Raw genomic sequence first — 14,664 nt, forward strand, 5'->3', positions numbered from 1 at the left:
TTGATGACATACTATACTATGACGTTTTTTCGTGAGTTTTGACGACATACTATACTATGATATTTTTTCATGATTTTTGTTGACATACTAGACTATGATAATTTTTCATGGTTTATGACGGCATACTATACTATGACGTTTTTTCATGATTTGTGACGACATACTATACTATGACATTTTTTCATGATTTGTGACGACATACTATACTATGACGTTTTTACATGATTTTTGACGACATACTATACTATGACGTTTTTACATGATTTTTGACAACATACTATACTATGACGTTTTTACATGATTTTTGACAACATACTATACTATGATAATTTCTCATGGTTTATGACGACATACTATACTATGACGTTTTTACATGATTTTTGACGACATACTATACTATGACGTTTTTACATGATTTTTGACAACATACTATACTATGACGTTTTTACATGATTTTTGACAACATACTATACTATGATAATTTCTCATGGTTTATGACGACATACTATACTATGATATTTTTTCATGGTTTATGACGACATACTATACTATGACGTTTTTTCATGATTTGTGACGACATACTATACTATGACGTTTTTTTCATGATTCATGACGACATACTATACTATGACATTTTTACATGATTTGTGACGACATACTATACTATGACGTTTTTACATGATTTTTGACGACATACTATACTATGACGTTTTTACATGATTTTTGACGACATACTATACTATGATAATTTCTCATGGTTTATGACGACATACTATACTATGATATTTTTTCATGGTTTATGACGACATACTATACTATGACATTTTTTCATGATTCGTGACGACATACTATACTATGACGTTTTTACATGATTTTTGACGGCATACTATACTATGATAATTTTTCATGGTTTATGACGACATACTATACTATGATAATTTTTCATGGTTTATAACGACATACTATACTATGACATTTTTTCATGATTCGTGACGACATTTTTTCATGATTCTATGACGTTTTTACATGATTCTTGACGACATACTATACTGACGTTTTTCATGATTTTTGAGACGACATACTATACTGACGTTTTTCATGATTTTTGACGACATACTATACTATGATATTTTTTCATGGTTTATGACGACATACTATACAATGATAATTTTTCATGGTTTATGACGACATACTATACGATGATATTTTTTCATGGTTTATGACGACTTACTATACTTTGATAATTTTTCATGATTTTCGACGACATGCTATACAATGACGTTTTTACATTATTTTTGACGACATACTATACTATGATGTTTTTACATTATTTTTGACGACATACTATACTATGATGTTTTTACAGTATTTTTGACAACATACTATACTATGACGTTTTTACATGATTCTTGACGACATACTATACTATGACGTTTTACATTATTTTTGACGACATACTATACTATGATGTTTTTACATTATTTTTGACGACATACTATACTATGATGTTTTTACAGTATTTTTGACGACATACTATACTATGACGTTTTTTCATGATTTTTGACAACATACTATACTATGATATTTTTTCATGGTTTATGACAACATAATGTACTATGACATTTTTTCATGGTTTATGACAACATAATATACTATGATTTTTTTTCATGACTTTTGACGGCATACTATACTATGACATTTTTCACAATTTTTGACGACATACTAAACTAAGATATTTTTTCATGGTTCATGACGACATACTATGACGATTTTTCATGGTTTATGACGACATACTATACTATAATATTTTTTCATGGTTCATGACGACATACTATTCTGTCACTTTTTTTCATGATTTTTGACAACATACTATACTATGATAATTTTTCATGATTTATGACGACATACTACACTGATGTTTTTCGTGATTTTTGACGACATATTATAATATGACGTTTTTCATGATTCTTGACGACATTCTATACTATGACGTTATTTTCATGTTTTTGGCGATTATACTATGACGTGTTTTCATGACTTTTTGACGACAAACGATAGTATGATATTTATCATGGTTTATGACGACATACTATACTGTGACGTTTTCATGATTTTTTACGACATACTATACTATGATATTTTTTCATGGTTCATGACAAGCTACTATACCATGACATGTTTCATGATTTTTGACTACATACTATACCATGACTTGTTTTCATTTTTGAGGACATGATATACTGACTTTTTTCATGACATAAAACATATCAAAAAAGTAATATTATAGTTTGTCATAAAAATCAATCAGTCAGTCAGTCAATCAATCAATCAATCAACCAATCAATCACTTTATTTATACAGCACTTTTCATACAAACAGAATGCAACACAGAGAGCTACACACAATACAAATGATGCAACAATGCCTGGAGTTATGGTCAGTACACATGCAGCTGAGTTTTACATTAACTATAACTGAGCATTGTTTTTTTAGGAAGAGCAGAAAGTAGAGCATTACAGTAATCAGTTTTGCAGGTAATAAAAGCATGCATCACTGTCTCCTTGTTTGCTTGGGAGAGAAACGGTGAGAAACAAAAAAAAGTCATAGTTTTGTATGTCATTAAAATGTCATCAAAAAAGTCATAGTATAGTATGTCATAAAAATTGTCATAAAAAAGTCATAGTATGTCATAAAAATATCATTAAAAAGTCAAAGCATAGTATGTCATCAAAATGTCATCAAAAAAGAAATATTATAGTAATTCATACAAAAGTCATAAAAAAGTCATAGTATAGTATGTCATAAAAATTGTCATCAAAAAAAGAAATATTATAGTATGTCATAAAAATGTCATTAAAGAAGTCATAGTATAGTATGTCATAATATAGTATGTCATCATTAAAGAAGTCATAGTATAGTATGTCATAATATAGTATGTCATAAAAATGTCATTAAAGAAGTCATAGTATAGTATGTCATAGTCATAAAAATGTCATTAAAGAAGTCATAGTATAGTATGTCATAAAAACATCACCTAAAAAAGTCATAGTATAGAATGTCATGAAAACGTCATCAAAAAAGTCATAGTATAGTATGTCATAGAAATGTCATTAAAAAAGTCATAGTATAGTATGTCATGAAAACGTCATCAAAAAAAGTCATAGTATAGTATGTCATAGAAATGTCATCAAAAAAGTCATAGTATAGTATGTCATAGAAATGTAGTCAAAAAAAGTCATAGTATAGTATGTCATGAAAACGTCATCAAAAAAGTCATAGTATAGTATGTCATAGAAATGTCTTTAAAAAAGTCATAGTATAGTATGTCATAAAAACATCACCTCAAAAAGTCATAGTATAGTATGTCATAGAAATGTCATTAAAAAAGTCATAGTATAGTATGTCATAAAAACATCACCTCAAAAAGTCATAGTATAGTATGTCATAGAAATGTCATTAAAAAAGTCATAGTATAGTATGTCATGAAAATGTCATCAAAAAAGTCATAGTATAGTATGTCAAAATAAAAGTATTTAACAAAGTCATAGTATAGTATGTCATAAAAACATCACGTCAAAAAGTCATAGTATAGTATGTCATAAAAACATCACGTCAAAAAGTCATAGTATAGTATGTCAAAATAAAAGTATTTAACAAAGTCATAGTATAGTATGTCATAAAAACGTCATCAAAAAAATCATAGTATAGTATGTCATAGAAATGTCATTAAAAAAGTCATAGTATAGTATGTCATGAAAACGTCATCAAAAAAAGTCATAGTATAGTATGTCATAGAAATGTCATTAAAAAAGTCATAGTATAGAATGTCATGAAAACGTCATCAAAAAAGTCATAGTATAGTATGTCATGAAAACGTCATCAAAAAAGTCATTGTATAGTATGTCATAGAAATGTCATTAAAAAAGTCATAGTATAGTATGTCATAAAAACATCACCTCAAAAAGTCATAGTATAGAATGTCATGAAAACGTCATCAAAAAAGTCATAGTACAGTATGTCATAGAAATGTAGTCAAAAAAAGTCATAGTATAGAATGTCAAAATAAAAGTATTAAAAAAAGTCATAGTATAGTATGTCATGAAAACATCATCAAAAAAGGTCATAGTATAGTATGTCATAAAAATATCATCCAAAAAAGTCATAGTATAGTATGTCAAAATGAAAGTATTGAAAAAAAGTCATAGTATAGTATGTAATGAAAACGTCATCAAAAAAGTCATAGTATAGTATGTCAAAATAAAAGTATTTAACAAAGTCATAGTATAGTATGTCATAAAAACATCACGTCAAAAAGTCATAGTATAGTATGTCATAAAAACATCCCCTCAAAAAGTCATAGTATAGAATGTCATGAAAACGTCATCAAAAAAAGTCATAGTATAGTAGGTCATAAAAATATCATCCAAAAAAGTCATAGTATAGTATGTCAAAATAAATGGTATTAAAAAAGTCATAGTATAGTATGTCATGAAAACGTCATCAAAAAAAGTCATAGTATAGTATGTCATAAAAACATCACGTCAAAAAGTCATAGTATAGTATGTCATGAAAACGTCATCAAAAAAGTCAATCAATAGATGTCGTACAGAAATGTCATTAAAAATGTCATGGTATAGTATGTCATAAAAATCTTCATAAAAAAGTCATAGTATTCATGAAAATGTCATCAAAAATAGTCATAGCATAGTATGTCAAAATAAATGGTATGAAAAAAAGTCACAGTATAGTATGTCATAAATATTGTCATTTAAAAATGTAATTGAAAATGTCATCGTGTTGTACATCATAAAGATGTTATCAAAAAAAGTCTGATACATTTTTCTTTTTCTCTCTCCCTCTGTCAGGTGGTGAACGCTCTGGAGTCTAATCCCACCGCACGTCGCACTCAGCTGCACCACAAGTTCGAGCAGGTCATTGCCCTTGTGGAGGACAACATCTACGAGTGCTGCAGCGAAGCCTGAACCTGCCAGTGTCTTTTCTACTAGCCATCTCTTTCTCCTGCTGACAGCTGCCTTTCTTCTGCCTACAATATTACTGGGGAATGTGGACCATGAAGGAGTTAGCCTTCATTAGTGTCACAATTATTCCCACAGACTATAAGAAACGTGGAAAGTGGCAGAGGACTCAAACCTGCCTCTCAAGCGTCAAACATTTGCAGGGTGTTTCTCATATAATCTGGGAATGCCGAGCAATTTTCCCAAATCTTTCTCCATGACAGACAGAATTCCAGTCTGGCTCAGCTATGCTTTAGAGGAAAGGTGTAGTAGTGGCTTGGAGATAAGACATTTTCTGGATGTCTTTACAGTTACTGGGACCTACAGTAAGCCCTGGTGGCGATCTTAACGCACTGAACCCTTTTCTTTAGGGAACGAGCCAATGATGCACTGTACTGTATTATAATGTCCATAGCAATATTTATAGATGTGTTATAATGCTTTCAAGTGGCCTGTTCATCAGGATGAGTAAGACGGACCGCGATGAACTCCTCCCATCTCCTAAAGCCTGCAACGTTCTCAGGTGTGATGGGTAAAGATGGGCGAACCGCTCCCATCGGTGCTTTGAACAATACGTCCCAATGTGCTTTGCAGGTTGATGATGGGTTGAGGAAGAGTGGAGAGAGGAATATTAATGACTGAAATTTATGAGATCAGATGTAATGTAGTTCACTGGGAAGAGCTGCATCAGTGTAGAAGTGTTGATCAGTGTGCTTGTTAAACGAATGAATTTCATGTTGGATTCTGACCAATTTAAAAGAGGGAAATTTACATTTATGAGAAAAAAAATGTGAGCTCAATATAAGGAGAGACTGTATTTGTGATGCCAAATGACTTGTCAGAGTTTGTGAAATAAATTACAGTATTTAGGATTTTAATGTGTCTAATGATGACAGTGTGTTGTTGTACTCAATCTCAAAGTGCTTCATTTCTACATGCATTACAGCATAGCAAATTTTAACAACATTTGAAAACCATTAAGATCTGGCCTGCCACCCAAAAGCACACAAACTAGCATCTGGAACTTCTCAGAGGGCCTTGTAAAAGTTCCCATGAAAAGGCGAGTTGGGGAAAAGCTGTGCAGACATTTAGCTTTGTTTTTATTGCAGGACACAGAACAACTTCCACAAGATCCTAGCCTTTACACATTAACAAAATAATATCCCTGTATCTCTTTAATACACATTCTGACGTACTTTCGAACACATAAACATCCAACGCACACACGCACATGCATCCAATCTCTTGCAGGAGGCACCCTCTCCCTGCAGAGGCTCTTTTTCAGGTCCATCTGTTTTACACTCATGTCTCAGTCAATGCCAAGAGCAAACTAACAACCCTGGCTGTGTCACCATGAAGACAAGGGGAGAGACAGAGACCAAATGACAGCCCCATCTGATGCCTTAAAAACTTGTCTGAGATATCTAAACAAATTCATGACTAATTTTCATCTAAGTATTCGTAAAATCAATAGTTTCAAGCGCATTTTGGGGGAAAATAGCTGCAACAATTACCGGAACAAGACTTGATGTGGGTGAAATCATGTGGTGTGATTTGTTTTCACCAATTATATTTTTTGGGGCAGTGTGGAGCTTGGAATGTGTTCAGTTGGATCATCACGCCCCCCTGATGCCGGGTTAAATTCTGTGAAGCCAGCTGAACACTTTCCATGATTAAATGGATTGAAAATACACATGCTGGCTCTTGAGTATGTCAGTCCCACCAAAGGTGCTGCTGTGCCGCTGCAGTGAAGACACATGGAGAGGTAAGTCAAGAGGATTGGCCAATAGAACATAGTGCTGCTTGGCGGTGAATGGTCCCAAGGCGTGCAGGGACAGATGGGACATTGAAGGTGGGAGGAGGGGGTTTGGGTCAAGCGGGGGCCACCTGGCTGGATGAGACAGATGAAGTCTGAGTTTTAGAGGTGGCAGCGGCCGCCGCATCATCGTCCCCAAACGGATTTCTTCCACAGCACACCGCAGTGATCATGCAGTTTCTGAACTGGAGGCCAAAAAGAAGAAGAATATCAGAATCACAATTATTCCTTCACTCAGTGGAGGAAGTAAAATGTAGTATTCAGTTTTTTTACCAATATGTTTTATGCTTGGTTAAAAGTCCTGCATTCAAAATCCTACTTAATCAAAACTGAAAGAACTTAGAAAAATGGCCCATAACTATTAGACTGCTGAAGGGGAACTACACCCATTTTCAAAATTCATACATGTTATTCCTTTAATCTAAGACAGCCAAAAAAATAGGAAAAAGAAAGAAAGAAAGAAAGGTTGTGTGGTTCCATAAAATCTTGCTCCTATTCACTGGCTATGGAGCAGACTTTATAGTTGATGACATCACAAGTTTGAGACTTACCTCTCTGGCAATATCGTAATTAATTTAGGTGGTGTTTCCCTTTAATGTTTTTATTTTATAATTTATTTAACCAGGAAGTCCCACTGAGATTAAAAATCTCTTTTACAGGCTGAGGTAGCAGCCAATCAAAACACATTAAATTGCAACAAATACAACATATAACACTAAAATCCACAATAAAACAACCATTCAAACATAGTGGCCTCTCAAGGGAAACAAGCACGTCTCTGTCACCACATTCTTTTTTTGCATTTAAATTTATCAGTGGATATTAAGTGTTTCTAATTTTAGATCTGTTTGAAGATTGTTCCATGTCCCAGGTGCAGAGTAGGAGAATGCAGTTTTCCCCAGATCTGTTAAAACCCAGGGCTCAGTAATGTAACAATACATGCGCAGCATTAGGGGACGTACACATGCCACATTGTTTGCACCCTCAAATTTATTGTTTTTAATGTAGATGCGTGGCAGACCCATGTTCTCAATAAACAGAAGGTTATGGGAAAATGTCTATCTGGAGCCAGATTTTATCTTTTAAATTTATAGGCTCTATCGTATGACCACACTGTCAGATAAATGAAGTACAGTAAAAGTACAATATTTGCCTTATGAGCGTAGCAGAGTTTAACTATAACATAACATGCAAACACACAAGTGAATTACAAGCACCTTGAATCTTAAGTTTTGTACTTTAGAGAATGAACGTTCCACCATTGCCTTCACTACTGCTTTGTCTTCTACAAAAAAAGCCTTACGCAGGATATTTGCTTCATATACCTGTCTGTTTAGCAGAATGTAGATGACTGGGTTGTACAGAGCGGAACTCTTGGCGAAGAAGGCCGGAGCAGTCATGAACACTGGTCCGAACTCAGTTCCCTGATTGGCAAAGATGTACCAAGCCACGGTGGCGTAGGGCACCCAGCACACCAGGAAGGAGATCACCATGACGATGACCATACGTGTCACCTCTTTCTCCGCTCTCTGGGTGGTTTCAGACTCCTGCTGCTGGGCCGCAGCCTGAGAACACACAGATGAAGGTTATTAATTTACTGAAGGACCAATCTGTGATCCAATTGTAAACAAAACAAAACACAGGACTACTGAACTGAAGGTTTAAACATTAAGCAGTAAGTTAGTCAGTAAGTCATATTATTTTTTTCTTTAAGTCAAACTCTCCGATTACAAATGCTTATATATGTAATGTATGTGACGAATTACAGATTAAGCCTTTCAGATTTGAGAGACCAATGCTTTGTCAGCTTTCAACCTGCAAAAACAGATTTTGTTTTTGGCCACTTGAGGGCAGCGTAAAAAAAGTTGATATTGCGACTTGTTAGCATACAGTTCCTTATTTATACATCCAGCAGTTACAGAGCAACACTATCATTTATTTGGAGTTGTATTTCTGGCCATCTGATAAATGCAAGTCAAGTATTTTGTCTTTTTTAGCTCTATTTTGGTCTCCATAAGTCCCAGTTTGTGCCTCTCGTGTTAGAATACATTCAGGTCACAGAGTTACTTTCTATCTCTGCATGCAAATACACTAGAGCCACAAATTGGGGCTAGGCCTTCACCAACTCCTGAGGGAAATATCTGTCTCTTTAAATGCTAAATACTCTGCAGTGTTCATCAGCTACTCGCTAAATATGTCCGCTGTTTGGTGAGTAGGTAGTGCACAGTGGGTTTGGGTACGGTCACTGAAAAGAGCTGTGTGCTGAGGCAGACAATGAGGCCATGAGAGCGGTGAGACTGAACCAAAACAGTTAGAGGTAACGTTACTGTGTGTAACTTTTTACACTGTTAATCCTGAACATAACTTAAATGGGAACATCACAGAAATTAAGAACTCTATTATGTTATTTTCGTGGCCTAAGAAAGTTCAATTAATATTTGTGAACATGAGCTGCTCTCTCTCTCAAAGCCAGAAACCAGAGAAGTCTCTTGTGATGCCATAGAGCATAAAGTCTGAGGATCTCCATAGCTGATGAACAGGCTGATAGACTGATTTTGTGGACCCACAGAATGTTTGTTTAATTTTTTACACCCAAATGAACTTTATTCTATTGTAGTGTTGTCAGTTTTGAAACAAAAAATGTTTCCATATACTCAGAACACTCCCCTGGGGGTTCTCTCTATAATATCTTTCCCAATTCATTGCCAGTGGAGCAGCTCCAGATTTCACTATGATATCACAAATTTGAGTTTCAGCACTCTTTGTTTTTGGACTTTGAAGAGAATAGCTCATGTTTACTTTAATTTTTGAACCATCCGAGACCTTTCCCGACTTCCTCAATTGTCTCTAACAGCCTGCTGGCTGATTTTTATGTGAAGGACTATGGGCGGTTTTGCAGGAAAATCCAAGGAATGTGATGAAATTCCCAAGTGCCTTGCCTCTTCTTCAGCTCCACTGCAGCACTAACATTGTGCAACACGAGCTAATGTGTGCTAGCTGACTAATGAAGCAAAATACTGTTTTAAGTGACAAACACGACTAAATAAATCCAGACTCCAGGGCTGATCGGCTGGTTAATCGGCTAGCTTGCCGTTTGCAAATTACTGTATTAGCTAACATTTTGAAGCAACTGTGAAATCCATGCTGTGAAGCTTAGTTACAGGTAGCTGGCTAACCTCTGCTTGCCTGCTTGATAACGTTATTGCTAACAAAATATTATCCAAGTGAACGTGTTAGTTGGCTAGCTTGTCAAATTATCTCACCAGCTAACGTGACCCATGATACTAACTTATAGATTATGACAAACACTTGATTCAGCCAACAATAGATGATGGAGCTTTACAAAGTACTGTCTACTAGCCAAGCACGATGCAAGGCAGGGGCAGGCAACGGACTAACCCATGACTTAAGCTAAGGTTAGCCAGCTAGCAGGTATAGGTGCTATATTAATACTGTGAAAGTATCAAAACGCTCAGTCCACAGAGAAATGCACACAGTCCATATTCAACGAGCAGTCAGGATTAATGAATTTGTGATGTCACAAGTATACTAGACAGATTGAAACACAAAAAATTTAAATGGGTCCTTTTATATTTTTTGTTGGAATATTTTGCAGTGTATGTGAATGGCATCAGCTGACAGGAAGTAAACATGAACCCAAGCTGCTGCCTAGCAAAGTGAAACAGCCTATAAAGACAGAAAAATGGAGCGTTTTAGACAGAAGGTGATTTTAGGTATATTCGGGTGGACAGTGTGAGAAAAATAAGGTGTTTTTTGAACATTAAAGCATGAAAACATGTTCTAGGAGAAACCCAAAATACAAGTATGAACCTGTATATGAGCATGATATGGGACCTTTAAGTTTAGTCAAACAGCCAGACATGAGCTGTTATAAATTCTGTAAAACCAAGATAATTCTCTAACCCTTTTCACAGTCTTTTCACTTTGCCATTTATTTGTTGATATAAAAATATAAATTAAAGCCGCTTTAATAAAAAAAAAAGTCTGAATTCTTTTTTAACTATTCATGACTGTGAATACATTATGAATGTGGAAATACTAATATTAATGAGGGCATCAGGACGACACTGTGAGCAGGCAGACTGCCCTTCAGCTGGAGGACCTGGGTATAAGCTGCCATGTTGGCAATGATCTGCCCTCCTGAAGTGTCCTTGAGCCACTAAATCCCTAACATCTCCAGAGGCTCCGCTCTGTGATGCTGCTAACCTCCCGGTGGAGGGGGAGAAAGGTAAAAAGAAAAAAAAAGGGAATTTCTCTACAAGGATAAACAAGGTATCACATCCTTGTCATTAATATTTTGTCTGGCAGTGGTGTTCTTACCGCTCGCACAGTGCAGAGTAGGCGACTGTAGCAGTAGAAAATGATGAAGAGGGGGATACAGAAATGGAGGACGAACATATAGATGACGAATGAGGTGTTGTTGATCTCAGGCTTGGGAGTGTAGTAGTCAATCCCACAGGAACACTGCATTCCCTCTGGGATGTACCTGCATCCACACACACACAATAATAATCGAAGAATTTCCATCAACACCATCACACACAGTATTTGATTCTAGATGTGTCTTTGAGTAAGTGTGCTGCAAGTCAGCAGAGGTAATCTCTGACGTGCTTTAGTGTGCAAATGACAAGTACAATACTCATGTGGCTTTAAAGCCTGGCAAGCACAGTCTAGACACTGAAACATACAGTACCGGGACCATCCGAGCAGAGGGGGGGTAGCACAAGTCATGGCCATGATCCATGTGAATGCCAGCCCAGCGAAGGCATGTTTCTCCCCAAAGCGGAAGTTGGTCATTGGCTTACAGACCACAATGTAGCGCTCGATTGCCAAAACCACCAGAGACCAGAGTCCGATCTCTCCTGAGACGTAAAATAAAGCAGGTGTAGAAATAAATAGAGCACACACTTACTTGATACCATATTACACTTACACACACAGTATTTTAGATTTTAAGTATTCACACCCATGTATCTATTCTGAAACTGGCACAAAAAATAAAAGTCTTACCTCCCAAAGTAGCGAAGAATCCCTCAATGTTGCAGCCGGTGACCCCTAAGATGAAGTATCCGTGCAGGGCTGTGTAGAGAGTGACCGTGAAGCCCCCGATGACCATGAAGAGGTCGGCCACCGCCAGGTTGAGCAGCATATAGTTCAGAGGGGTCCTCAGCTTTTTGTTTTTGACGGTGACATGCAGGGTGAGGAAATTGATGGGGAAGGCAGTGATGATAAGGAACAGCATGTACGCAGCCAGAAGAGAGAACTTCCAGGGCTCAGCCAGGTAGTACTGAGGGTGTTCAAATGGGCTGCGAACCAGCCCGGTCTTGTTAGACATGGGGACATAAAAATTGGGTCCTTCTGTGCCGTTCATGGCTGCAGTTAGTGAAGTGTTTTTTTCTTCCTCTGAGACCTTAACACCAGATAAAACAGTCTGTGCCTCTTCTCAGGATCAAATATTGTGAGGGAGTCTTGTAGTGCAGCCCTAGTGCAAATGGGGGGGAGAAAGGACGGCTGGAGGGACGGATCTTATGGAAGTGAGATGTGCTCTGCAGCCCCCTGAGGTGATGCAGCACCTTTTAACAGGCCGGCCGGATTAAGGACTTGCACGGAGCAAAGTGCTAGCAGAGATGGAATTAAGACAGACAATCTCAGTCTCCCTCTCTCTCTCTCACGTACACACACACACACATAAAGCATCACAGAAAACTCCAGAAATAGCTATGCGGTATGTTAAGCGTTTTCAAGGTGAGAGGTTACAGCCATGGCTCTCCGAACCCCATCATTACTGTCATGTGCATCAATGCATCATCAGAATGGGATGAGAGCAGAGAGTGGGAGGGAAGGCAAAGAGGGAACCAGGCTATTTGTGATTTAAACCGTTCAGAGTGGACAAACTACAAATGAAATTTCTTGAGCAGTCCAACTTATTTGCATCTGTGAAAGCCTAATCCCTAACCACTGCATAATGCAGGGCTCAACTCATAGCCTTAAGTGTAATCAGAGTCAGTGGGGCATACCGCTCATAGCATGCACTCTCACTCCAGCTCTCTTTTGTACACACAAAACCTAAAGTTCAATCTGAGAGAGTAGGAAGTTATACTAAAGTCGTCTATGTAATATCATTAAGAAAACCCACTGTGGTAAAAAGTACCAAAATATTTTATTAAAAGGGTTTCCTCCCTTTGTAACAATATAAAAAAAACATTCCCATGACTACATAACAGATGACTGTTATAGAACATACAGTACAGCTTCAGTATATCAGCCTGTGGACTGCACTTGTTGCCGTCTGGTCTACGAAACAAATAAAATAGTGTTTTTTAAATAAATTTGTTTTTATAGCAACATTGTTTTACACTGTACATCCATGTTCCCTTTAAAGTGGTGGCGTAATCAGTGACAGATCAGGGTAATCTGATCCTAATAATCCAAATGGGTTGATTGGCTGATGGTGCACTTTTCTTACATACTATAATGACCGACACACAAACACTACAGGTGTTACTTCAGTCGGTCATTCCTGGAGGGCAAACGGCTGCTCTTGAGAGGGGGGACTTGAGGAATGGCATGCGACACATTCACATCAACTTAACAATAAACAGGTCTATGTATGTTACAGTGACAACTATATTACAATGCAAAATAATTACAAAATGTAAAAAAAAACCCCACAAAAGATCAGCTTCAGAGTACAAAAAATGTTTTAAATAGCTGCTTTAGATTTAAGTAGATCAGTTTGGTTCATCGATGGGTCTGCGACAGTATGGACAGCAGTTGTGCTGAAGCACCAGGAGCTCATAATCCTCACTGTGAAACATCTACAAGGAAACACAGAGACAGGAACAGAAAAAAGAAAAGTTATATAGAAGACAAGCAACATGACAGGATAAGAGTGAAAGAAAGAAAGACAGATAGACTTCGCCTGTGCTTCACCGCAGGATATACAAGCTGTGTGTCTTATAAATGCTGTACCTTGAAGCAGGTGGGGCACATGGTGATGCTCACATCAGGCAGCAGGGAGCGGAAGTATTCCCATTTGAGCGGCCTGGGCCAGCGTTTGATCAGGACGTCCCTCCTGCTCATGGAGCGCAGCACCGAGCGACTCACCTTGACGGGGACAAAGGTGGAGCCCCCCTGCTGCTTGGACACACACATGAACACGTCCACATTCTATTATGGAGCCCGTCCTTTTACCCTCTTCCAGCTGGTTTGCCCAGTTGGTGGAATATTAATCGTCTCATCTCCTCTCTGTCCTTTCTTACCTCAAAGCTCATTTTGGCTGTAAATGGGTCTTCCTCTGCATCGTCCAAGCCATCATCCATCCTCAAAGCCTGCAGCTCTGAATGGTGGTGATTAAGGACAAACAGTTCCAAGCAGTGCACACATTTCACACATTTCAACATCACATTTTATTTCATGTGTGTTTTCTATAGTGATCTATTTTCAAGAAAGGAAAAACTCTTATAAAATGATCCCTCAGAGACTATTCTAAAAGTGAGTGTGTTCAAAATGCCGATCAGTCGTGCCTGTCAGTCACATCGTGGCTCTGGAAGAACAGAGCAGACCTCAGTGCCCTTGAGTGTCTGCCGGCTAATGCAGGTTAATCCCTGCACTAGGGCTGTGGCTACGGCTCTTGGAGGGTTAGTGTCATTAAGATGAGACAGGAGAGCCTCGCTAACCCTATTAGCTCAAGAGCTAAGATGACTTAGCTCTGACAGCTTACCCACCAGCACAGAATCGAGGCCAACGCAGACTAAACAGCTTCTTAGAACTGTCACAAGGCGGAGGGGAGTCACGTGCTTCATTTCCAAG

General features: G+C 37.3%; 3 protein-coding genes across 4 annotated transcripts in view; 1 reads left to right on the plus strand and 2 right to left on the minus strand.

Moving 5' to 3' along the window:
• Positions 1–5,893, plus strand: part of plxnd1 (plexin D1) — a 111,441-nt gene extending 105,548 nt beyond the window's left edge. Inside the window, exon 36 of the mRNA XM_050065752.1 lies at positions 4,866–5,893. Coding sequence (XP_049921709.1) covers positions 4,866–4,982 — 117 coding nt within the window. The 3' untranslated portion in view covers positions 4,983–5,893. The remainder of the gene's footprint in view (positions 1–4,865) is intronic.
• Positions 5,894–6,092: 199 nt separating this feature from the next.
• LOC126403214 (rhodopsin-like) lies at positions 6,093–12,773 on the minus strand. The gene is made up of 5 exons (XM_050065758.1): positions 11,863–12,773; positions 11,546–11,714; positions 11,173–11,338; positions 8,157–8,396; positions 6,093–7,016 (listed from the first exon to the last, which is right to left on the minus strand). The coding sequence occupies exons 1-5, from the start codon at positions 12,221–12,223 to the stop codon at positions 6,888–6,890; spliced, it is 1,065 nt and encodes a 354-aa protein (XP_049921715.1). The 5' UTR covers positions 12,224–12,773; the 3' UTR covers positions 6,093–6,887.
• A 181-nt stretch (positions 12,774–12,954) lies between these two features.
• ift122 (intraflagellar transport 122 homolog (Chlamydomonas)) overlaps positions 12,955–14,664 on the minus strand; it is a 28,599-nt gene continuing 26,889 nt past the window's right edge. The window contains exons 27-29 of one of the 2 annotated variants that reach the window (XM_050065753.1): positions 14,115–14,191; positions 13,825–13,992; positions 12,955–13,670 (exon numbers count right to left, since the gene is read on the minus strand). In XM_050065753.1, the coding sequence (XP_049921710.1) occupies positions 13,584–13,670; positions 13,825–13,992; positions 14,115–14,191 (332 nt within the window). In that variant the 3' untranslated portion in view covers positions 12,955–13,583. The remainder of the gene's footprint in view (positions 13,671–13,824; positions 13,993–14,114; positions 14,192–14,664) is intronic. The other variant, XM_050065754.1, reaches the window with a different exon arrangement.

Source organism: Epinephelus moara, chromosome 16 (genome assembly GCF_006386435.1).
Source record: "Epinephelus moara isolate mb chromosome 16, YSFRI_EMoa_1.0, whole genome shotgun sequence".
NCBI lineage: Eukaryota > Metazoa > Chordata > Actinopteri > Perciformes > Serranidae > Epinephelus > Epinephelus moara.